General features: G+C 47.4%; 1 protein-coding gene across 1 annotated transcript in view; it reads left to right on the forward strand.

Moving 5' to 3' along the window:
* Positions 1-5,849, forward strand: part of LOC122935728 (serotriflin-like) — a 58,742-nt gene extending 52,893 nt beyond the window's left edge. Inside the window, exons 8-10 of the mRNA XM_044291592.1 lie at positions 4,190-4,284; positions 4,503-4,588; positions 5,535-5,849. Coding sequence (XP_044147527.1) covers positions 4,190-4,284; positions 4,503-4,588; positions 5,535-5,662 — 309 coding nt within the window. The 3' untranslated portion in view covers positions 5,663-5,849. The remainder of the gene's footprint in view (positions 1-4,189; positions 4,285-4,502; positions 4,589-5,534) is intronic.
* The last annotated feature ends 20,747 nt before the right edge of the window (positions 5,850-26,596 follow it).

The raw sequence follows: 26,596 nt of genomic DNA on the forward strand, positions 1-26,596 counted from the left end.
AGAGGGTAGTTTGAAGATGTGTTGGTCACTTCAGATATGATATCATTCTTGCAGCCAACCCATCGACAGCCGTCCTCTAGATCCAGCCTCAGGGAACGTCTAGACCGACAGGTGTCTGACTACATCGGATTAAAGGCCAATGTGGACGCTCTGAGAAGCGAGGAATCCCTGGACTACTTAGTGTGCATGCTTGACCTGTGGCCAGAGCTGGCACAATTTGCCATGGAACTCTTGGCTTGCCCCTCATCGAGTCTCCTGTTCGAAAGCACATTCAGCGCAGCAGGGAGGATCGTGACTTATAAGCGCACTTGCCTAGCTCACGACAGTGTGGACTACCTCACATTTCCCAAAAATTAATGAGGCATGGATCTCGTAGGCGTCAACACCTGTAACGACCACATGTAATTGAATTTTCTCATGCCAGCCCACCCATATCCGCTTTCACTCAGAACAAAGAATGGTTCTTGTCTTATGTATATACAGCGGCATAAAAGGCCTTTTCTGTCAGATGAATGCCTAATGTTTGAGGAATGTACTCAACTGGCCTGCAGTAAAATTGTTATCCACTGACACCCTAATATACCTCCAGCCACATAATCACTTGTTATTTTCTGTCAGGTGAATTCATAATTTTTGGGGCCTGCACTCCACTGGCCTACAGTAAAATTGTTTTTCAGTGAACGCCTAATGTACAGTCGTGGCCAAAAGTTTTGAGAATGACACAAATATTAGTTTTCACAAAGTTTGCTTCTAAACTGCTTTTAGATCTTTGTTTCAGTTGTTTCTGTGATGTAGTGAAATCTAATTACACGCACTTCATACGTTTCAAAGGCTTTTATCGACAATTACATGACATTTATGCAAAGAGTCAGTATTTGCAGTGTTGGCCCTTCTTTTTCAGGTCCTCTGCAATTCGACTGGGGATGCTCTCAATCAACTTCTGGGCCAATTCCTGACTGATAGCAACCCATTCTTTCATAATCACTTCTTGGAGTTTGTCAGAATTAGTGGGTTTTTGTTTGTCCACCCGCCTCTTGAGGATTGACCACAAGTTATCAATGGGATTAAGATCTGGGGAGTTTCCAGGCCATGGACCCAAAATGTCAACGTTTTGGTCCCCGAGCCACTTAGTTATCACTTTTGCCTTATGGCACGGTGCTCCATCGTGCTGGAAAATGCATTGTTCTTCACCAAACTGTTGTTGGATTGTTGGAAGAAGTTGCTGTTGGAGGGTGTTTTGGTACCATTCTTTATTCATGGCTGTGCTGTGAGCCCACTCCCTTGGATGAGAAGCAACCCCACACATGAATGGTCTCAGGATACTTTACTGTTGGCATGACACAGGACTGATGGTAGCGCTCACCTTTTCTTCTCCGGACATGCCTTTTCCTGATGCCCCAAACAATCGGAAAGAGGCTTCATCGGAGAATATGACTTTGCCCCAGTCCTCAGCAGTCCATTCCCCATATCTTCTGCAGAAGATCAATCTGTCCCTGATGTTTTTTTTGGAGAGAAGTGGCTTCTTTGCTGCCCTTCTTGACACCAGGCCATCTTCCAAAAGTCTTCGCCTCACTGTGCGTGCAGATGCGCTCACACCTGCCTGCTGCCATTCCTGAGCAAGCTCTCCACTGGTGACACTCCGATCCCGCAGCTGAATCCTCTTTAGGTGACGATCCTGGTGCTTGCTGGACTTTCTTGGACGCCCTGAAGCCTTCTTAACAAATATTTAACCTCTTTGCTTGAAGTTCTTGATGATCCTATAAATTGTTGATTGAGGTGCAATCTTAGTAGCCACAATATCCTTGTCTGTGAAGCCATTTTTATGCAACGCAATGATGGCTGCACATGTTTCTTTGCAGATCATCATGGTTAACAATGGAAGAACAATGGTTTCAAGCATCACCCTCCTTTTAACAGGTCAAGTCTGCCATTTTAACTCAATCAGACTGACATAATGATCTCCAGCCTTGTGCTCGTCAACATTCTCACCTGAGTTAACAAGACGATTACTGAAATGATCTCAGCAGGTCCTTTAATGACAGCAATGAAATGCAGTGGAAAGTTTTTTGGGGATTAAGTTAATTTTCATGGCAAAGAAGGACTATGCAAGTCATATGATCACTCTTCATAACATTCTGGAGGATATGCAAATTGCTATTATAAAAACTTAAGCAGCAACTTTTCCAATTTCCAATATTTATGTAATTCTCAAAACTTTTGGCCACTACTGTACTAAGTACACTGGAAAATGGCAGAATCCAAGATGGCTGAGGCTATTTATAGGGCTGTGACATCACAGGGCTGGCAGGCTGCTGATTGGCTGCATGTATGGCATTATGGGTGATCCGGCCTTCCCAGAGTTCCTTGCTCCATGTCCTCACATGTGCAGCAGCCATTTTAGGGAAAAATGTGATTCGTTACGAAGAGATTCGCTCATCTCTAATTACAGTTCATTCAAATTAAACAGGCAGAGCTGCAATACCAGACATATCCCATGGACAAATGTGGCCTTGTTTTTTTGGGGAAAAAAATTTGATCCTTTAATCAGAGGTATATCAAGGGGAGAAACAGAGCTGGATCGCACATCCACAATGCTATGCTTTGATCTAATTAAACTCGCTTCTCACCGTAATATTAAAGTGTACAAGAGGCATTAGTGTACATTTTGATCAAAAGGCATAAGCCCACTCACCACGCCAAGGTTGCCTCTTTGAGTGGGACCTACTCTGACAAATAGGCGCAGCACAGTGCAGTGACAAAACGGTACTGCCCTAGTAGGCGGCAGGACCCAGGAGTCAAACGGCAGCCCTGCGATCTGGCAATGCCACCATGGCACTGGGTCCCACCGACCCACCAGTACAGCGTCACAGAAACAAAGGCCACCACGCAGTACTGCACCATGTGAACAGTTGTAACACAGCAGTTGTCTAATTGACTTGCAGTTCCTGATAGCAATGGACATGTTGTGTTAGGCAACTGTTCACATGGTGCAGTATTGCGTGGTGGCCTTTGTTTTTGTGCCACTGTGCTGGTGGGTTGGTGGGACCCAGTGCCATGGGTGGCATTATCAGACAGCAGAGTTGCTGTTTGACTCCTGGGTCCTGCCGCCCTCTAGGGCAGTACCGCTTTGTCACCACATTGTGCTGCGCCTTTTTGTCAGAGTAGGTCCCACTCAAAGAGGCTACCTTGGCGTGGTGAGTGGGCTTATGGATGATGTTAAGCTCCTGGGCCCCAATGCACAATCTGTGACAGCATCACCATTTATGATGTAAAACGTACAGATCTAGTCTCCTCAAAGGGTGCAGAGGGGCCTTTTTGGCCCCTTCACAGTTCAAGTATCACATTGCTCTACTTAACTCTCAGGCTCCTTGTTCAAGGAATCAGTATGGGTCCTAGACTGATGATGTCATCAACCAAATCACTATATAAGCACAAGAAGGGCCAGTATGAAAGGTAGGCAGAGTAGAGGACAACATCCCAATGAAGGAGGGGCTCTGACTTTAAATTTCTTTATATACAGCCAACCAAATATGGTGTCTGGTAATTCTTCAGTTACTGGATGAATGGTTGTAGCTCTGGTGCACCCAGAGAGTTTGTCCCAATAAAGCAAAGACCTCTTTAAGTTTTCACCATATAATTTGCCTTGGAAGTACAGGAATAATTTCCACCTAGAAAAGAGGTTGTCAGAAATTTTTTGGGAAAAGGCAACCAATGATATAAAACAACAATAGATCGCCGATATAGCATCACCCTTCTTGTGCTCCCCACCAGTCTTTGCTTACTTGGCTGCCATGATGAAATACTCTTCTAAACACGTGATCACTGCAGTCAATTACTGGCCTCAGCAGTATTTTGCCATACACTATTGGGTCCAGTCATTGGCTGCACTGGTCATAGATGAGTATGTCATCATGGCAGCCAAGTAAACAAAGACCTGGGAGGATCCAAGGATCTAACAGGTAAGTATAGATTTTTATTTTATTTTATCAGATTATCTGATCTCAAACAACCTCTTTAATGAGGTGCCCCTACAATTGTACAGTGATTTTTTTTTCATGTATATATTATGACTTATCCAGAGATTGTGCCCCTGCTCCCTACCTGGCCTACAGAGTCTAATAGGATATTACCTCCTTTATCTTCTGCTGATGGTTTTAATCTATTGCTAATTAAATTATGTATATTTCAGTTGATGTGGGCCACTTCCTTTGCACTGGGATGTGCCATCGTGGAATGCCCAAACTCCGTAAACAGATATGTCTACTGTTGCCACAGCTGTCCAGCGTAAGTATAACAACGGCAATAATTTATGCATTACATGTTCCTGTATTCAACACGGTTCACTTCCCAAGCCCCCTATTGCAATAGCCTGGGCAAAGACCAGCAGCTTGTTGGCGCCCCCTCCTGGCACCCAGCACCAGGGTAAATGCTCCTATAACATCCCTCCCCTATGAACGCTCTTCCAGGTATGTTTATTTAACCATTTATCTTTCCATTTACAGAGGAAATAAGGGCTCCAAAAAGAACCCCTGGAAAGAAGGGAAACCATGTGCAGATTGCCCCAACTCGTGTGAAAACAACCTGTGCAGTAAGTCCATGATCTGTTCTCCAGAGGTTTACAAACTTCACAGCCCATGTCCCAAGTACTTCAGCCAACAAGCTACTGTATCCACCATACAAAATCCCTGCTATGTTAGCTTCCACAGTGCCCCATTACATTGCCAGAGACAGTACCTCCATAAGTACGAGAAGCCAAGTTGTCACCATAACATTAGTTTCCACATTTGTAGGTCAAGTACCCCATACAGGACACCACACCCACATTAAATTACTTCATATGCTCAGGAAGCCCACATAACTTTAGCTTCCCCATTGTCAGATAAAGTACCCTCATACTGTAAGTGCAGAACAAGACATTTGCATTATTACATTTGCTTTTACATTGCCCATATTATAGTGGCCATTTGTCAGATAATATGCACCCATGTGAACGGGAAGCCATATTGACCCCATAACATTAGTTTCTAACATCCCAACATTACATTGTTAAGTAAAATACCTCAAGAGTGCATTAAAGCAATTTGCCCCATAATATTAGCTTCCACATATGTACAGGACACTATTGTCTCCATAATATTAGCTCCAAAATACTGTCCCAGCAGCAGAAAATTCCTCCCTAGAAGTACCTGACATTCACAGCTTCATTAAGACTAGGAGAATCAGGTTGTTATTTATCTGGCTGGGGGTCACAAGGAGAAGTCAGGCAGAACTTCCTGAACGTTGGCCCACCAGGAAGTTTCCCTGTAGAGTCTATGGCCATTCCACCCATGCCTGCATTTGTCCTGCAGTCTCCTCTCGTCTCAGGAGAATGTAACAAATGGTCACACTGAAATCTCCAAACTGGGAGCCGTTCCTCGCAGTGGCTCTCCGCTCTGGCTATGATGCTTATATGACTTATTAGGGGACCGTCATTTCTTTGGTGATGATGAAAGATGAATTAAAAAGGAATCTGTTTTTTTTCCCCCTTTTTTAAGCAAATCCTTGTCGGGTTGAAGATAAATATAACAACTGTGTGGATTTCAAAACTACTTGTTCAAGTAAACCATCCATGGCGAAGGACTGCACTGGTACCTGTCAGTGCACAAAGGGAGAGATAAAATAAGTGCTGTCGGCGGTCATTGATGTCGTCAGGCATGGAGATTGTGACCCCGGGAATTTCAGCTGATCATAATTTTATTCTACTATTAATTCATACATAAAGTAATGGAGGTTATTTATCGTATTATTAATCCTGGATGACTGTCACCCTCATTGTGACCACTGATGACATAAAGTGATTTTTTCCTTTTTTTTGTGAAACTGATATTTTGTTACTTTTTTATGAATTGAATGGATGTCCTCTTGCATGGATGTATGCAGGGTTTTGTAAAGCGTGGGGGGAGGGTTGGGAGCTCATGCTTTGAACATGTGAACACACATGGACATTTCCAGAACTGTTACGAAGAATCGGTCACCTCGTCATAAGTAATGGTACCAGACTGTGGATAAAACTGATCTGCGAGTGAAGTACGGTAGAGGTGCGTAGTATAGACGTACAAATATTATGGTGCCATGTTCTCCCCCAAAAACAAGAGGGTGGAAAGACCTGCTAAGATAGGATAGGTATTGAAGGATTCTGATATTTTATTTGTCACGGTTTCAAGTGGCACAGATACACAATGCTCAGATAACGCCTAGAAAACTTCACAGTTTTTACTATTAGAGTAAGGTACATGCACACATATGTACATCAAAACACACAACTACAATGACACCCACATCTATAAACTGTGACACATGCATATCTACATACATTTACACTAACATCTATACACCGTGCCACACACACAAAACATATTTACAGGCACACCTACAGTGTCACAAACGCAGACACACATTCTGTATTTCCCTGCAACATTTCTTTCTGGAAGACCTCCTCCTAAGGTAGCAGCATCCATTACTCCCTGCCCCCTCCCAGGGGAGGACTGGCAGCCTTAGTCCTGGGGGGCAAATCTAGTCAAGTGGCCCATTTTTAGCCCCGCCCATCATTAAAAGCCCCTCCTACATATAATAGGCCACTCCCAACACACACTGTACAGCTGACATTTTATAGTTGCGGCCTGTCTCTACACATCATACGGAGAGGGGAGGCCGTCCTGGCTGCACTGCCTGCTTATATAAAAAGCTACAGCCAGGAAGCTCCTCCGCTCTCCTCCCTACCCTGATCCTGCTCAAGGCCTGTGGTTCCCCCCACCATCTGCCACCCGCCCGTGGCCTGCTGCCCCCTTTCGTCATCCTCACCCAGTTCTGAATCCTCCTTCTGCAAATGGCAGGAGGAGGAGCCGGAGCATCTCCTCTCCTACATAGCACCACATACCTCTTACATCCAGTGATGTCACCTTTGTTGTAGACGTTCTCTTTCCTCATCTTCTCCATTCAGACCAGACCGCCATGATGATTTTTCTGCCATCTCCCTTCTCTGCAGAGATTGAGAAACAGACATTAGTTTCCTGCCACCCCCAATACTATACTGCAGAAACAGTCCCCCTGGAAATACAAACTACCACACAGATAGTGCCCCCAATACTGTACCCGCTATGCCCCCAATACTATACTGCAGAAACAGTCCGCCTGGAAATACTACTACCACACAGATAGTGCCCCCTTAAACAATTATTGGCACACAGCGCTCTAAAAAATAACTGCGCCCAGACACTAATAGTATAAAGATAATGTCCCCCAAAAATAATTGTGCTAAGCTGATACTATGCCAGGGTGCCCCCAAAGTAACAATGCTCCCCAAAATCCCACCAATAGAAATAATTCTCTGCCAGAGCACACTTAGTAGTAATAATGCCCCTATAGTGCCCTAGTAATCATGTTCTTCATAGCCCCTAGTAGTAGTAAAGCTCCCCATAATACCCCCTAGTAGTACTAATTTTCCCTATAATATGACAGTACATGAAATACCCTCGCTTAGTGCCCGCAGTTGAGCTAATGTCCCCATAATGTATGCCAGTATAAAATACCTCTATATAGTGCCCCAGTAAATGCCCTCATACTGCTCCTCTCCCCCTTCCCCATAGTGTCCCCATAATATGCCAGTAAAAAAATGCCCCTTAGTGCCCCCAGCAGATGCCCCTATAGTGCTCCTCTCCCCCACAATGTACCAGTAAAAAAATGCCCCTTCTTAGTGCCACCATATGCCCCAATAGTGCTCCACTCCCCCATAGTGCCGCTCTCCCCTATAGTGCCTTCCATAATGTGCCAGTAAAAAATGCCCCCTTAGTGCCACCAAATGCCATAGTGCCCCCCATAATGTTCCAATACAAAAGGCCCCTTTAGAGCCCCCACTTCCCCATAGTACCCACAAATAATGCCCCTATAGTAGCACCAGATGCCCCATAGTGCTGCTCTCCCCTATAGTGCCCCCCAGAATGTGCCAATAATAAAAAAAAGCCCCTTTAGAGCCCCCAGTTACCCCCATAGTGCTCCTCTCCCCCATGGTGCCCCCCCATAATGTGCCAGTAAGAAATGCCCCCATAGTGCCAGCTCCCCCAATAGTGCCAGCCCTCCCCCCATAGTGCTAGCTCCCCCTATAGGCCCCCCATAGTGCCAGCTCCCCCTACAGTGCCCCCCATAGTGCCAGCTCCCCCTACAGTGCCCCCCATAGTGCCAGCTCCCCCTATAGTGCGCCCCATAGTGCCAGCTCCCCCTATAGTCCCCCCATAGTGCCAGCTCCCCCTATAGTACCCCCCCATAGTGCCAGATCCCCCTATAGTACCCCCCCATAGTGCCAGCTCCTCCTATAGGCCCCCCCATAGTGCCAGCTCCCCCTATAAGCCCTCCCCCCATAGTGCCAGCTCCCCCTATAGGCCCCCCCATAGTGCCAGCTCCCCCTACAGTGCCCCCCATAGTGCCAGCTCCCCCTATAGTGCACCCCATAGTGCCAGCTCCCCCTATAGTCCCCCCCTATAGTGCCAGCTCCCCCTATAGTACCCCCCATAGTGCCAGCTCCCCCTATAGTACCCCCCCATAGTGCCAGCTCCTCCTATAGGCCCCCCATAGTGCCAGCTCCCCCTATAGGCCCCCCATAGTGCCAGCTCCCCCTATAGGCCCCCCCATAGTGCCAGCTCCCCCTACAGTGCCCCCCATAGTGCCAGCTCCCCCTATAGTGCGCCCCATAGTGCCAGCTCCCCTTATAGTGCCCCCCATAGTGCCAGCTCCCCCTATAGTGCGCCCCATAGTGCCAGCTCCCCTTATAGTGCACCCCATACTGCCAGATCTCCCCCCCATAGTGACAGATCTCCGCCCCCCCCCCCCCCATAGTGACAGATCTCCGCAAAGAAGAAAAAATAATAAAAAAATACTTACCTCCATCAGCAGCGTGTGCTGCCGGCTCAGGCGTCGCGATGATAATGACGTCATCGCGCTTTCTGAGCCGGCCTCTGATAGGCTGCAGGCATTAGTGCCTGCGGCCTATCAGAAGAACAGGGGAGGGACACGCCTCTCCCTCCCCTGCCCCACAGCACACAGCGGCCGCAATTACATCCAGGGCCGCGCCGCCTGTGGTGATCGGCGGTGCGGCCCTGAAGAATAAAAAAAAATTTATTTTTTTTTTAGACGGGCGGCCCAGCGGCCGTTTATTTAGGGAGGCCTGGGGGGCAATTGCCTCCCTGCCCCCCGGCCCAGTCCGCCCCTGCCCCTCCCATGGTACTCTTTCCAAACTCATGTCATTGAATAACGTTCCTACTTTCTATTTGCCTTTTATCAGTAGATGAAATAAGAAATAATAAGAAAACATACAGTCAGTCTAAATTTATAAGAGCTGGAGGAGAAGGACCACAGGAGGAGGGAAACGGTTGGAACAGCCAGGGAACATTTCCGAAGGGAAGGTTCTAGCCCCATTTTCCCTCGTGTACACCTCTGGCCTCATGGATGAGCAAGACAGCTTTAACCATTGAGCAAAGAGTGCACCTACACCTGGGCTCGAGGTGGGTCACTGCTGTCAACTACATTGGTGTCCTAAGGCCCGGTCATGGCCTTTTTTTCCCTTCCATTCTCTCTAGAAGGCCACAAGCACAGCAGGTCCACACAGGAGTCATGAGTTCATCAAAGCTGGAGGGATGAACCTGCTGCATCATTTACTACTTGAAGTCATGCCCGGCGCACGGGGTACTTTGCAGTGACTTCACTATTCCAACTTTTTGGTGCTTAATCTACTGTGTATACAGGGGTGTTCAACCTGAGACTCTCCAGCTGTTGCAAAACTACAATTTCCAGTATGCCCACACTGCCCACAGCTATCAGCCTACAGCAGGGCATGGTGGGAGTTGTAGTTTTAGAACACCTGGAGAGCCACAGGTTGGCTATCCCTGGTGTATAAGATGACAGATAATGGGCAAAATGTTAAGGAGGCGCCCCAGTCATAATTTTGCTCCTTTGTCTTGCTGCCACAGAAGGTCCTGCCATACTACAGTATACCACACTCGTGGTATAACATGACGGAGAGCCAGTAATCATCCCTCTGCCGAATGGTGATAATATGGCTGTCAATACGCAAGCAACTCAGAATACTTCTGGCCATTTGCACAAATCTGCCATGGTGTGTCGGGGTCATCTTCCTGGTCTTCCTCATTGCACTCCAGCTCCTCCTGCTCCTCTCCTGTCACTTGTGCAGATAAACCACCCATTTTAGTATACATTGCTTGTGTGTGAATGTCCTCCTCCTCCGCCAGTGCAACCCCCACAGGGCTCAGGTCTCCTGACCCCTGGCCAGCCAGATGTATCACTATCTGCTCCAGAACGTGAAGTGGAATAACATCATTCATCCCGTAGTCTTGGTAACTGACAAATAAAGTGGCCTCCTCAAAGGGCCTGAGCAAACAGAAGGTGTCACGCTGAGTATTCCTGTCCGCCTGTATCATCAAGAAATTGTTCATGGCCTTCCTCTACTCATATAGTTGGTCCAACATGTGGAGAGTGGAGTTCGAACGTGTGGAAACGTCACATATGAGGCGATCTTATCTTATAGATCTTATAGATAAGACGTCCCTATTATATAACTTATGAAACCAAATAAGTTTAAATATATTGCATTTTTTCAACCCAATTACAGAATGTAAAAAAAAAAACAATGTGAACACCCCAAAATCAGTAGTATCAGACCACAATTTTAACCGTATTATGGAATCAAGAATTAATGGAATTACTTATGCAAAAAAAAAAAGAAAAATGTGAACACCTCAAAATCAGCAGTATTATATATTTTTTTTTTAACCCCAATTAGTGCAGCAAGGTGTAATAGAATAGCTCCTATTACCCAGGCTTTACACTGTGCAATTGGTCCCTGCTCTCTTCTTTACAGTGTCTCCCTATTATCTCCCTACATTATGAATAATCTGTCCCTGAACATTTCAAAACTGATATTTTTGAAATAAAGTCTTTGCTAATCACTGTCCCTAGTGCCTGTAATGTCTCTCCCTGCACTAAGATCACTGGAAAAAGGCGGAGACCGAGCAGGAGGAGATTGCTGGCTGCACGGCATTATGGGTTATCCCTAGTTCCCGGACTTCTTACTTTCACTTTGTAACACATGCAGCAGCCATTTTGGGAAAAATCTGATTCATTACCACAAAGCACAAGAAAATTTGGATTCATGACAAATCAAATTTTTCCTGAAATCCGTATTAAATTCCACTTTATCAACTTTGATTTGCTCAACAGGAGTCGTATCCTAAGGGGAACCAATGACCCCTCTAACACATAAGAAGACACCAGTCATATAGACTGCATCTTGTATCTAGGAGGCCCCTTTATAGGTTTTTGCACTAGGGATCAGTAGCATTAAAGGGGTTATCCGAGTTAATAAAAAAAAAAAAAACACTTAAAATCCATCAGGATATACATATAATTTGGTTAGGCTAGATTTCATCAAGTTAAAACCCATACTTACAGCTTTTCATGGTTGTGTTATTGCTGTGTTTACATGCTGAAGTACATGCTGAGGGGGCGTGGAGGGGGCGTGGAGGGGGCGTGTACCAACAAAGCCTGAGCTCTGCCTCATGAATATTTCTGGGCGTGAACAACCTGACCTTTCCTTCACCCTGCTCTGCACTTGCGGATGGACGGATCCCTCTTTTTCACAGTATTCCCGGTTTGTGCATGTGCAGACCGGAAGGACGGATCCGCAAGGCAGCTCCATCGTCAGAGCTGCGTGCCTGCTGGATCCGCCGATCAGTGTGACAACTGACAGCATTTGTAGACGGATCCAGGTGCGGATCCGTCTAGAAATGCATTACAATAACGGATCCGTCTATCCGCTTGTCATGCGGATGGATGGATCCCTCTGTCAGTCTTTTTCACAGTATTCCCGGTTTGTGCATGCGCAGACCGGAAGGACGGATCCGTCCTTCAGTTGTTTTGCAATGCCGGATCCGCAAGGCAGCTCCGTTGTCGGAGCTGCGTGCCTGCTGGATCCGCCGATCAGGCTACTTCCACACTTGCGTTCGGGGTTCCGCTTGTGGGTTCCGTTTGAAATATATCACAAGCGGCCCCGAACGGATCCGTAGAGCCCCAATGCATTCTGAGTGGATGCGGATCCGCTCAGAATGCATCAGGATGGCTGGCCTCCGTTCCGCTCAGCAGGCGGACATCCAAACGCAGCTTGCAGCGTTCGGGTGTCCGCCTGGCCGTGCGGAGCCAAACGGATCCGTCCAGACTTACAATGTAAGTCAATGGGGACGGATCCGTTTGAAGTTGACACAATGGTGCAATTTCAAACGGATCCGTCCCCCATTGACTTTCAATGTAAAGTCTGTACGGATCCGTCTGACTAACTTTTACACTTTCTTTCTGAACTATAATGCAAACGGATCCGTTCTGAACAAATACCAATGTTTGCATTATAGGAGCGGATCCGTCTGTGCAGACATCAGACGGATCCGCTCCGAACGCAAGTGTGAATGTAGCCTCAGTGTGACAACTGACAGCATTTGTAGACGGATCCAGGTGCGGATCCGTCTAGAAATGCATTGCAATAACGGATCCGTCTATCTGCTTGCCATGTGGATGGACGGATCCCTCTGTCAGTCTTTTTCACAGTATTCCCGGTTTGTGCATGCGCAGACCGGAAGGACGGATCCGTCTATCTGCTTGCCATGCGGATGGACGGATCCCTCTGGCAGTCTTTTTCACAGTTTTCATGGTCTGCTCATGCGCAGACCGGAAGGACGGATCCGTCCTTCAGTTGTTTTGCAACGCCGGATCCGCAAGGCAGCTCCGTCGTCAGAGCTGCGTGCCTGCTGGATCCGCCGATCAGTGTGACAACGGACAGCATTTGTAGACGGATCCAGGTGCGGATCCGTCTAGAAATGATTTGCAATAACGGATCCGTCCAGCGGCACGGGCAAATAGCGGCAGGGCGGATCCGACAGGGTGAACAGCCTGTCGGATACGTCCTGCCGCTAGTGTGAAAATATCATTAGCATTATCTGTATCTAAGCAATATCTATATTATTCAAATATATATTCAATATGGATATTGCTTAGATAAATATATATATTGGTGGCAGATAAGGATTTTATATAGATGAATAATGATGATGATGGCCAATTATTTATTTATATTTCACAGGGGGTGTTCAATGTGTACTAGTGGGGGAGGGTGGGGGCAGGGCTGTAATAAGGATCCCCAGATGCAGAGGGGAACGTTTACAAAATGCCACCTCTAGCCCCAGGGAATGCTGGAGGGACAAACAGTCAAACATACCCTTCTGCCTGAGAAGAGATCACCTCGGCTCTGGTATGTACTGCACATGAGCGATCGCATACCAGAGCCGAGGCAGTGAGGAGAGCTGGAGGGGGGAGGGCACCAGAGCTCTGACGTCTCGTTTACACAGCCTGGCCACTCCCCCAAGCAGGGAGACGGCTGTAAACGAGACGTCAGAGCCGAGGCAGTGAGGAGAGCTGGAGGGGGGAGGGCACCAGAGCTCTGACGTCTCGTTTACACAGCCTGGCCACTCCCCCAAGCAGGGAGACGGCTGTAAACCAGACGTCATCAGCAGAGCAGAGCCGAGGCAGTGAGGAGAGCTGGAGGGGGGAGGGCACCAGAGGCTCTGACGTCTCGTTTACACAGCCTGGCCACTCCCCCAAGCAGGGAGAGCTGTAAACGAGACATCAGAGCCGAGGCAGTGAGGAGAGCTGGAGGGGGGAGGGCACCAGAGCTCTGACGTCTCGTTTACACAGCCTGGCCACTCCCCCAAGCAGGGAGAGCTGTAAACGAGACTTCATCAGCAGAGCAGAGCCGAGGCAGTGAGGAGAGCTGGAGGGGGGAGGGCACCAGAGGCTCTGACGTCTCGTTTACACAGCCTGGCCACTCCCCCAAGCAGGGAGACGGCTGTAAACGAGACGTCAGAGCCGAGGCAGTGAGGAGAGCTGGAGGGGGGAGGGCACCAGAGCTCTGACGTCTCGTTTACACAGCCTGGCCACTCCCCCAAGCAGGGAGACGGCTGTAAACGAGACGTCATCAGCAGAGCAGAGCCGAGGCAGTGAGGAGAGCTGGAGGGGGGAGGGCACCAGAGGCTCTGACGTCTCGTTTACACAGCCTGGCCACTCCCCCAAGCAGGGAGAGCTGTAAACGAGACATCAGAGCCGAGGCAGTGAGGAGAGCTGGAGGGGGGAGGGCACCAGAGCTCTGACGTCTCGTTTACACAGCCTGGCCACTCCCCCAAGCAGGGAGAGCTGTAAACGAGACGTCATCAGCAGAGCAGAGCCGAGGCAGTGAGGAGAGCTGGAGGGGGGAGGGCACCAGAGGCTCTGACGTCTCGTTTACACAGCCTGGCCACTCCCCCAAGCAGGGACAGCTGTAAACGAGACGTCATCAGCAGAGCAGAGCCAAGGCAGTGTGAGGAGAGCTGGAGGGGGGAGGGCACCAGAGCTCTGACGTCTCGTTTACACAGCCTGGCCACTCCCCCAAGCAGGGAGAGCTGTAAACGAGACGTCATCAGCAGAGCAGAGCCGAGGCAGTGAGGAGAGCTGGAGGGGGAAGGGCACCAGAGCTCTGACGTCTCGTTTACACAGCCTGGCCACTCCCCCAAGCAGGGAGAGCTGTAAACGAGACGTCATCAGCAGAGCAGAGCCGAGGCAGTGAGGAGAGCTGGAGGGGGAGGGCACCAGAGCTCTGACGTCTCGTTTACACAGCCTGGCCACTCCCCCAAGCAGGGAGAGCTGTAAACGAGACGTCATCAGCAGAGCAGAGCCGAGGCAGTGAGGAGAGCTGGAGGGGGAGGGCACCAGAGCTCTGACGTCTCGTTTACACAGCCTGGCCACTCCCCCAAGCAGGGAGACGGCTGTAAACGAGACGTCAGAGCCGAGGCAGTGTGAGGAGAGCTGGAGGGGGGAGGGCACCAGAGCTCTGACGTCTCGTTTACACAGCCTGGCCACTCCCTCAAGCAGGGAGACGGCTGTAAACGAGACGTCAGAGCCAGAGCAGAGCCGAGGCAGTGTGAGGAGAGCTGGAGGGGGGAGGGCACCAGAGCTCTGACGTCTCGTTTACACAGCCTGGACACTCCCCCAAGCAGGGAGACGGCTGTAAACGAGACGTCAGAGCCAGAGCAGAGCCGAGGCAGTGTGAGGAGAGCTGGAGGGGGGAGGGCACCAGAGCTCTGACGTCTCGTTTACACAGCCTGGACACTCCCCCAACAAGCAGGGAGAGCTGTAAACGAGACGTCATCAGCAGAGCAGAGCCGAGGCAGTGAGGAGAGCTGGAGGGGGAGGGCACCAGAGCTCTGACGTCTCGTTTACACAGCCTGGCCACTCCCCCAAGCAGGGAGACGGCTGTAAACGAGACGTCAGAGCCGAGGCAGTGAGGAGAGCTGGAGGGGGGAGGGCACCAGAGCTCTGACGTCTCGTTTACACAGCCTGGCCACTCCCCCAAGCAGGGAGACGGCTGTAAACGAGACGTCATCAGCAGAGCAGAGCCGAGGCAGTGAGGAGAGCTGGAGGGGGGAGGGCACCAGAGGCTCTGACGTCTCGTTTACACAGCCTGGCCACTCCCCCAAGCAGGGAGAGCTGTAAACGAGACATCAGAGCCGAGGCAGTGAGGAGAGCTGGAGGGGGGAGGGCACCAGAGCTCTGACGTCTCGTTTACACAGCCTGGCCACTCCCCCAAGCAGGGAGAGCTGTAAACGAGACGTCATCAGCAGAGCAGAGCCGAGGCAGTGAGGAGAGCTGGAGGGGGGAGGGCACCAGAGGCTCTGACGTCTCGTTTACACAGCCTGGCCACTCCCCCAAGCAGGGACAGCTGTAAACGAGACGTCATCAGCAGAGCAGAGCCAAGGCAGTGTGAGGAGAGCTGGAGGGGGGAGGGCACCAGAGCTCTGACGTCTCGTTTACACAGCCTGGCCACTCCCCCAAGCAGGGAGAGCTGTAAACGAGACGTCATCAGCAGAGCAGAGCCGAGGCAGTGAGGAGAGCTGGAGGGGGAAGGGCACCAGAGCTCTGACGTCTCGTTTACACAGCCTGGCCACTCCCTCAAGCAGGGAGAGCTGTAAACGAGACGTCATCAGCAGAGCAGAGCCGAGGCAGTGAGGAGAGCTGGAGGGGGAGGGCACCAGAGCTCTGACGTCTCGTTTACACAGCCTGGCCACTCCCCCAAGCAGGGAGAGCTGTAAACGAGACGTCATCAGCAGAGCAGAGCCGAGGCAGTGAGGAGAGCTGGAGGGGGAGGGCACCAGAGCTCTGACGTCTCGTTTACACAGCCTGGCCACTCCCCCAAGCAGGGAGACGGCTGTAAACGAGACGTCAGAGCCGAGGCAGTGTGAGGAGAGCTGGAGGGGGGAGGGCACCAGAGCTCTGACGTCTCGTTTACACAGCCTGGCCACTCCCTCAAGCAGGGAGACGGCTGTAAACGAGACGTCAGAGCCAGAGCAGAGCCGAGGCAGTGTGAGGAGAGCTGGAGGGGGGAGGGCACCAGAGCTCTGACGTCTCGTTTACACAGCCTGGACACTCCCCCAAGCAGGGAGACGGCTGTAAACGAGACGTCAGAGCCAGAGCAGAGCCGAGGCAGTGTGAGGAGAGCTGGAGGGGGGAGGGCACCAGAGCTCTGACGTCTCGTTTACACAGCCTGGACACTCCCCCAAGCAGGGAGAGCTGTAAACGAGACGTCATCAGCAGAGCAGAGCCGAGGCAGTGAGGAGAGCTGGAGGGGGGAGGGCACCAGAGCTCTGACGTCTCGTTTACACAGCCTGGCCACTCCCCCAAGCAGGGAGAGCTGTAAACGAGACGTCATCAGCAGAGCAGAGCCGAGGCAGTGAGGAGAGCTGGAGGGGGGAGGGCACCAGAGCTCTGACGTCTCGTTTACACAGCCTGGCCACTCCCCCAAGCAGGGACAGCTGTAAACGAGACGTCATCAGCAGAGCAGAGCCGAGGCAGTGAGGAGAGCTAGAGGGGGGAGGGCACCAGAGCTCTGACGTCTCGTTTACACAGCCTGGCCACTCCCCCAAGCAGGGAGAGCTGTAAACGAGACGTCATCAGCAGAGCAGAGCCGAGGCAGTGAGGAGAGCTGGAGGGGGGAGGGCACCAGAGCTCTGACGTCTCGTTTACACAGCCTGGCCACTCCCCCAAGCAGGGAGAGCTGTAAACGAGACGTCATCAGCAGAGCAGAGCCAAGGCAGTGTGAGGAGAGCTGGAGGGGGGAGGGCACCAGAGCTCTGACGTCTCGTTTACACAGCCTGGCCACTCCCCCAAGCAGGGAGAGCTGTAAACGAGACGTCATCAGCAGAGCAGAGCCGAGGCAGTGAGGAGAGCTGGAGGGGGAGGGCACCAGAGCTCTGACGTCTCGTTTACACAGCCTGGCCACTCCCCCAAGCAGGGAGACGGCTGTAAACGAGACGTCAGAGCCGAGGCAGTGAGGAGAGCTGGAGGGGGGAGGGCACCAGAGCTCTGACGTCTCGTTTACACAGCCTGGCCACTCCCCCAAGCAGGGAGACGGCTGTAAACGAGACGTCATCAGCAGAGCAGAGCCGAGGCAGTGAGGAGAGCTGGAGGGGGGAGGGCACCAGAGGCTCTGACGTCTCGTTTACACAGCCTGGCCACTCCCCCAAGCAGGGAGAGCTGTAAACGAGACGTCATCAGCAGAGCAGAGCCAAGGCAGTGTGAGGAGAGCTGGAGGGGGGAGGGCACCAGAGCTCTGACGTCTCGTTTACACAGCCTGGCCACTCCCCCAAGCAGGGAGAGCTGTAAACGAGACGTCATCAGCAGAGCAGAGCCGAGGCAGTGAGGAGAGCTGGAGGGGGAGGGCACCAGAGCTCTGACGTCTCGTTTACACAGCCTGGCCACTCCCCCAAGCAGGGAGACGGCTGTAAACGAGACGTCAGAGCCGAGGCAGTGTGAGGAGAGCTGGAGGGGGGAGGGCACCAGAGCTCTGACGTCTCGTTTACACAGCCTGGCCACTCCCTCAAGCAGGGAGACGGCTGTAAACGAGACGTCAGAGCCAGAGCAGAGCCGAGGCAGTGTGAGGAGAGCTGGAGGGGGGAGGGCACCAGAGCTCTAACGTCTCGTTTACACAGCCTGGCCACTCCCCCAAGCAGGGAGAGCTGTAAACGAGACGTCAGAGCCAGAGCAGGCTTGCTGACATCAGGGGTCACATGACCCAGAACTGAACTGGACAAATGGTGATATATAGCTTATGAAAGTGACTTTAATAAACTTTCAATGGACAACAATAAAAGCAATTAGAATAGATTTATTTAAGTCGGATAACCCCTTTAAGATATTCCTCTACATTACAGTACCCTACACAACTCTGTACTGCACTGTATAATACCACACTATACAATACTTTAGCATGCTACACTATACAACACATGACAACACCACTCTTTACTATACTGAACAACACTATACTCTACTGTACTACACAGCACAACACTATACTACATAACACTACACTGTACTATACAACAATAAACTATGCAATACAATAGTAATCTTTATCATAGTACACTATACAACAGGTTACTATATTGTACTACACAACACTATTCTAGAGGCTTCACTTTTCTATTGTATACTACACAACACTATAATACACAACACTGTACTGCAAAATAAAATGCTACTCTTTACTATACTGAACCAGACTATACTTTACTGCACAACACAACACTGTACTACCCAATACTACACGACTCTACACTTTACTACATTATACTACACACTACAGATACTACAGTATACTACAATACAAAACACTATATTATAAAGTACAATATTACACTTTACTATAGTATACTACACAACAGTTCACTTTAATATACTGTACCACACAACACTATACTAGACAACACTACACTTGACTATAAAACGCTATACTATACTACACAACCCTGTACTACACAGTACAATTGCACACTTTAGAATATTATACTACACAACACTGTAGTACACAATACCATACCATACTATACTGTACTATACTACACAATACCATACTAAACTATACTACACAATACCATACTACACTATACTGTACTATACTACGCAATACCATACTACACAATACCATACACTACCATACTACACTGTACTATACTTCACAATAACATACTACACTGCACAATACCATACCACACTACACTGTACTATACTACACAATACCATACTACACTATACTACACAATACCATACTACACTATCCTACACAATACAATACTACACTACACTGTACTATACTACACAATACCATACTACACTGTACTATACTACACAATAACATACTACACTATACTGTACTATACTACACAATGCCATACTACACTACACTGTACTATACTACACTATACAATACTATACTACACTATACTGTACTATACTACACAATACCATACTACACTGTACTATACTACACAATAACATACTACACTGCACAATACCATACCACACTTTACTGTACTATACCACACAATACCATACTACACTACACTGTACTATACTACACAATACTATACTACACTATAATACACAATAACATACTACACTATACTGTACTATACTACACAATACCATACTACACTACACTGTACTATACTACACAATACCATACTACACTACACAATACCATACAACACTACACTGTACTATACTACACAATAACATACTACACTGCACAATACCATACCACACTATACTGTACTATACTACACAATACCATACTACACTACACTGTACTATACTACACAATACCATGCTACACTGTACTATACTACACAATAACATACTACACTGCACAATACCATACCACACTTTACTGTACTATACTACACAATACCATACTACACTATATTGTACTATACCACACAATACCATACTACACTACACTGTACTATAATACACAATACCATACTACACTACACTGTACTATACTACACAATACCATACTACACTATATTGTACTATACCACACAATACCATACTACACTACACTGTACTATACTACACAATACCATACTACACTATACTACACAATACCATACTACACTATACTACACAATACCATACTACACTATGCTACACAATACAATACTACACTACACTGTACTATACTACACAATACCATACTACACTGTACTATACTACACAATAACATACTACACTATACTGTACTATACTACACAATGCCATACTACACTACACTGTACTATACTACACTATACAATACTATACTACACTATACTGTACTATACTACACAATACCATACTACACTGTACTATACTACACAATAACATACTACACTGCACAATACCATACCACACTTTACTGTACTATACCACACAATACCATACTACACTACACTGTACTATACTACACAATACTATACTACACTATACTATACTACACAATAACATACTACACTATACTGTACTATACTACACAATACCATACTACACTACACTGTACTATACTACACAATACCATACTACACTACACAATACCATACAACACTACACTGTACTATACTACACAATAACATACTACACTGCACAATACCATACCACACTATACTGTACTATACTACACAATACCATACTACACTACACTGTACTATACTACACAATGCCATGCTACACTGTACTATACTACACAATAACATACTACACTGCACAATACCATACCACACTTTACTGTACTATACTACACAATACCATACTACACTATATTGTACTATACCACACAATACCATACTACACTACACTGTACTATACTACACAATACCATACTACACTATATTGTACTATACCACACAATACCATACTACACTACACTGTACTATAATACACAATACCATACTACACTATATTGTACTATACCACACAATACCATACTACACTACACTGTACTATACTACACAATACCATACTACACTATATTGTACTATACCACACAATACCATACTACACTACACTACACTGTACTATACCACACAATACCATACTACACTACTCTGTACTATACCACACAATACCATACTACACTACACTGTACTACACTACACTGTACTATACCACACAATACCATACTACACTACACTTTACTATACTACACAATACCATACTACACTACTCTGTACTATACCACACAATACCATACTACACTACACTGTACTATACCACACAATACCATACTACACTACACTGTACTATACTACACAATACCATACTACAGCTTACTATACTATACAGCACTATAGTACACTGATGTAAGCTATCCTACGATGTAATACACTACTAATAGTCTTACATATAGTATAAAAATACAAGATAAAATATAATTGATATATTTTATACAATAAAAACAGCAAACAATAATGAATGAGAACAAGAGGATGAGAAGTGACATTTCTGTTTGGACGGTGGAGAGCTGATCTTGGCGCCTTTCATCACACTTGTGCTATAAGGAGATAAGCCCGACTCCGAGGTTTTATCTCACATGACGGCACCAGAGCTGTTCCGATCAGTAAGCAGGTTTCTCTGCACACTGTATCATACTACTGAAGAGCTTTTTAGTTCCTAAAGAACAGCACAAGATCAGGGCGTGTTTTCAGCCTCTAAATGTGCACAGTGAATGTTTTGATTCCCTGACAGCAAACTGAGATCTTGAAGATGTTGGGGAATGGAAACACAAAGTATATTAGAAAGCCTGTTTGTTCCGCTCACATCTATGGCATGTTTCTGCTAATGCAGTTCAGCTGCATTCACTTGAATAGGGATCACATGCAGTACCATATGCAGCCCATGGGGGGGCACTGTTTCTGTGAAGCAAAAGCAGACCCTAATTCTCTAATCTTAGACAACCACATCCTTAGGGTCCATTCACACGTCCGTTTTTTCTTTCCTGATCTGTTCCGTTTTTTCAGGAACAGATCAGGACCAGATCTGAACCCATTCATTTTCAATGGGTCCTGGAAAAAATCGGACAGCACAATGTGTGCTGTCCGTTTCCGTTGTTCCGTTCCGCATGTCCGTTTAAATATAAAACATGTCCTATTCTTGTCCTGAAAAATCGGATCCTGGTACAATACAAAGTCAATGTATCCGCAAAAAACGGATGACATTCGGATGTCATTCCGTATGTCATCCGTTTTTTGCGGATTCCGTTCCTGGAAACACATAACAAATTTTTATTTATTTATTTTTTAATTTTTTTTAATTTTTTTTTCAAAGAAATCCAAACAACTTTATTTGATTATTGAAATGTATACATGTTCCCGTTTTTTGCGGATCCGCAAAAAACGGATGACATACGGAAACATTTTCAGGAACAACGGATCCGCAAAAAACGGACAAGGGATAGACAACCTGCGGCTGTCCAGCTGTTGTAAAACCACAACTCCCACCAAGCCCTGCTGTAGGCTAATAACTGTATGCAGACTGGGCATGCTGGGAGTTGTAGTTTTGAAACAGCTGGAGAGCCACAGGTTGGCCATCCCTGTTCTAGATTAACAAATAATACTATTTCTGAAACCTTACACCAGTCATGATTTCCCTCTCAGTGCCTGTACAAGAGTATCAGTCATAGAACTGCACATACAAAAACTTAAAGGGAACCTGTCATCAACTTTATGCTGATCTCACTGAGGGCAGCAAACAATAGTGACAGAAATGCTGATCTCAGCGGTGTGTCACTCATGAGCTAAAAGTAAGTGGTTGCTGAGAACCAGCATCATAATCATTGCAGCCCAGACCTTGAAAGAGTCAGATCTACCTGAGAAGAGTCCTGGTTATTCATAATCTCCTGCTCTCCCCGTCCACCTGCTGATGATTGGCAGTTCTCTCCTAGAGAGATATGGAGACAACTAGGTAGAAGACTGTCAGACATCAGCAGGTGGGCAGGAGAGTGGGAATTCATGAATAACCAGGACTCTTCTCTGGTGGCCGTGACTCTTTTCCAGGCCCAGTCTGCAATGATTGTGATGTTGGTTCTTGGCAACCACTTACTTTTAACTTATAAATGACAGACCGCTGAAATCAACTCGCCAGTCTGTACTTTATACTGCCGTTAGTATGGGCAGCATAAAGTTGATGACGGGTTCCCTTTAAAAAGGGCCTATTACCACAATGAACATAAATAGTTTATAAAAAAATATAAATAAATTACATATGAAATTACAGTTGTATATTTTGCCATCCCTCTATTGTTTGTACGTGAAGTTTATCAATGATATGCCAAATGGGTGATACCAGTGTGTCACTGCACAGTCTGACGCTTGGAGTTCAGTTTGGATAGTATGGTATACATTCCCAACGTTAACATCCAGTTGACCATTTGTCCGATTTTAGTAGGAATAATAGAGGAAAGATACAATATGGAGTCATGATATTAGAAGCTGCAGAATTGTTATTACATAGGAAAAGTCATGAGAGGTGACTAGTCTGCTCTAAGAAGGTAGGCTATGCCACTCGAGGATGGCACAGTAGCCCATACAGACTCAGCATGGTTTACAGGGGTTTCCTCAGAGAAGGTGCAAACTAGATGGTTACAAAAAAACTGTGGCACAGAGCTTAGCAGTTGTCCACACATAAATGTTGGGCAGAGGGTTTGCGGTTACACAGGTAAATGTGAGGCACAGAACTTGATAGTTACACAGAAATAAATGTTAGGCAGAGAGCTTTACAGTAAAACAAACATAACTGTGAGGCACAGAGCTTGATGGCTACACTCATATATATGCAGGTCCGGCATTGGCGGGGGGGGGGGGGCAAACTGAGCAATTTCCCAGGGTCCCTATTGTCTAAGGGGTCCCCTGCTTTAGTGCTGCTGTTCAGCTGAACATACGAGGAAGCAAACGGGCGGACAGCTGAACAGCTGCACTTTACAATGCGGTGTAAGGTCTCCTCCCTCACATGTAAGAGAAATCATTACCCTAGTGCTGACAGGACCTGCGATAAGGTCAGATGCAGGAGGCGGAACTCAGCAGAGAAGGGGGGATGAAGGATCGGCCATGACCTCATCATCATGTGACCAGAACAGGAGGCGGAGCTCAGCAGTGCAGTAAAGTAATGAAGAAGAAGAAGACCAGTCATGCATGTGAAGAAGTGTGGATTAAATGTAAAGGTCAGGGGAATGCTGGGAGTTGTAGTACTCTCCTATTATACCTCCTGCTATGTTATATCAGAGAACATTACAAGAGTAAGTATGAGGAGAGGAGTACAACTCTCAGCATGTCCAGGCCATTATTATATAGGCACAGAGCTACCTCAGCCATGTTAGCCCCCCCCCCCCATATAAAAAATTTTGAACAAAACATATGCAGTTGGTTAGATCTTTGTTAGATCAGGTTAGATCAATTGTTGTTTGCGTTAGATCTCATACAGAAGTAGAGATATTAACAGTTATTAGCAGGGGGGGCTAACCCGTCATCAGCCCCCCTTTATCAAACAATTGACCAAACAATTAGCTATTTTGGAAGATATTTGTTAGATCAGGTATGATCATCTAGTTGCTTTGTTAGATCTCACATAATTACAGAGTAATTATTAAGTGATTAATGAGGGGGGCTAGCCCTCCCACATGCAAATTTCAGGTAAAATTAGATTCAGGCTAATAGGCCTTCGTTAGATCCTGTAAGATCAAGTGGTTTCAATGTTAGATCTCATATAATTACAGAGATATTTCACATGAAAACACAGATATTAGGTAGTATTAAATAGGGGGTCTAGCCCCCCCACATAGAATTTTCGGGTAAAATTTGATTCAAGCTAATAGGCCTTCGTTAGATCCGGTAAGATCAAGTGGCTTCAACGTTAGATCTCATATAATTACAGAGATATTATGGATATTTGGTATTACGTCGGGGGGGCTAGCCCCCCACATGCAATTTTCTGGTAAAATTTGATGCAGACTAACAGGCCTTTGTTAGATCCTGTAAGATCAAGTGGTTTCAATGTTAGATCTCATTTAATTACAGAGATATTTCACATAAAAACACAGATATTTGATAGTATGAAATAGGGGGCTAGCCCCCCACATGCAATTTTCTGGTAAAATTTGATTCCGGCTAATAGGCCTTCGTTAGATCCGATAAGATCAAGTGGCTTCAACGTTAGATCTCATATAATTACAGAGATATTATGGATATTTGGTATTACGTCGGGGGGGGGGGGGTATTTGATAGTATGAAATAGGGGGCTAGCCCCCCCCCCCACACATGCAATTTTCAGGTAAAATTTGATTCAGGCTAATAGGCCTTCGTTAGATCCAGTAAGTGGTTTCAACGATAGATCTCATTTAATTACAGAGATATTTCACATAAAAACACAGATATTAGGTAGTTTTAAATAGTGATGTCCCGAACTATTCGCCGGCGAACAGTTCCCGGCAAACATAGCTTGTTCGCGTTCGCCGTGGCGGGTGAACATATGCGATGTTCGGTCCGCCCCCTATACATCATCATTGAGTAAACTTTGACCCTGTACCCAGGGCCGGCGTCATAACCCGGCATCCCCGGGCAAGTGCCGGGGCCCAATGCTCCCGGGGGGGGCCCACTGAGCTGCTATGAGCACTTCCATCAATACAGATGGGAGCTCTCACTGCTGTCATTTCACTTACGCAGTACCCCCCTGGTGGGCCCTCTGAGCTGCAGAGACTCAGGACACGCCCCCTCTACACAGGACACGCCCCCTCTACACAGGACACACGCTGCCTGAGGAGAGAGACGCAGGGCTGGAGCAGAGAAGACAGTCTGTGAGTTAGTCTGCACTGTAACTGTCTCTTGTCTGTGGGACAGAAGGGAGGGGGGGGGGACTCTTTGATCGGCTGCTGCTTCATTCTATTTAGTTCTGTTACTGTTTCATTAAGCAGTTTGCCTCCATGACACCTGCCCCCCCCCCCCCCCCCCCACATATCCTGTCCTATCTCATCCTCATGGAGCCCCTTCTGTCTCCTTTCCTCTCTCATGTATCCAGAGCTCCTGTTCCACCCTCCTATCTCCTATTGCTGCCCTGCACAGACCTCCTGCCCCTACTTGTTGTATGAATCCCCCTCAGAGCCCCTTCCACCTACTTGCTGTGTCCACCCCTCCTGTCCATCCAGGGGCCCGGTCACCTGTCTCACTCCTCTGCCTCTCATTATGGTGGCATCTGAACAGCATTCACCATAAGGACCTTCTAACGTCACAGGGTCATGTGACTGTGCCCCCCACCCCGTACTGTGCCCCTTTATACCCTGCATTGTGCCCTCTTACCGCACCCTGTGCAGTGCCCATAGTCATTCCCTGTACTGTGCCCTCTCATACCCTTTTATCCGGTCACTGAATGGTGGTTTTATCATTGTATGGCGGTGTTATCACTATATGGCGGTGGTATCCAATAACTGCCTGGCCATAACTGTATCCCCTCCACGCCCGCACCACTTTTTTTAGACCTGGCATGAGCGGGAAAAGATACAGATTGCGGTGCTAAGGACCTTTGCACTACAATCTGTGTTAGAAATACGCCTAATATAGACGTATTTCTATATAATAAATGACCCTAGAGGAACCTAGAGGACAACCTGTCCAAA

The sequence above is a fragment of the Bufo gargarizans genome, chromosome 4 (genome assembly GCF_014858855.1).
Source record: "Bufo gargarizans isolate SCDJY-AF-19 chromosome 4, ASM1485885v1, whole genome shotgun sequence".
Classification (NCBI taxonomy): Eukaryota; Metazoa; Chordata; class Amphibia; order Anura; family Bufonidae; genus Bufo; species Bufo gargarizans.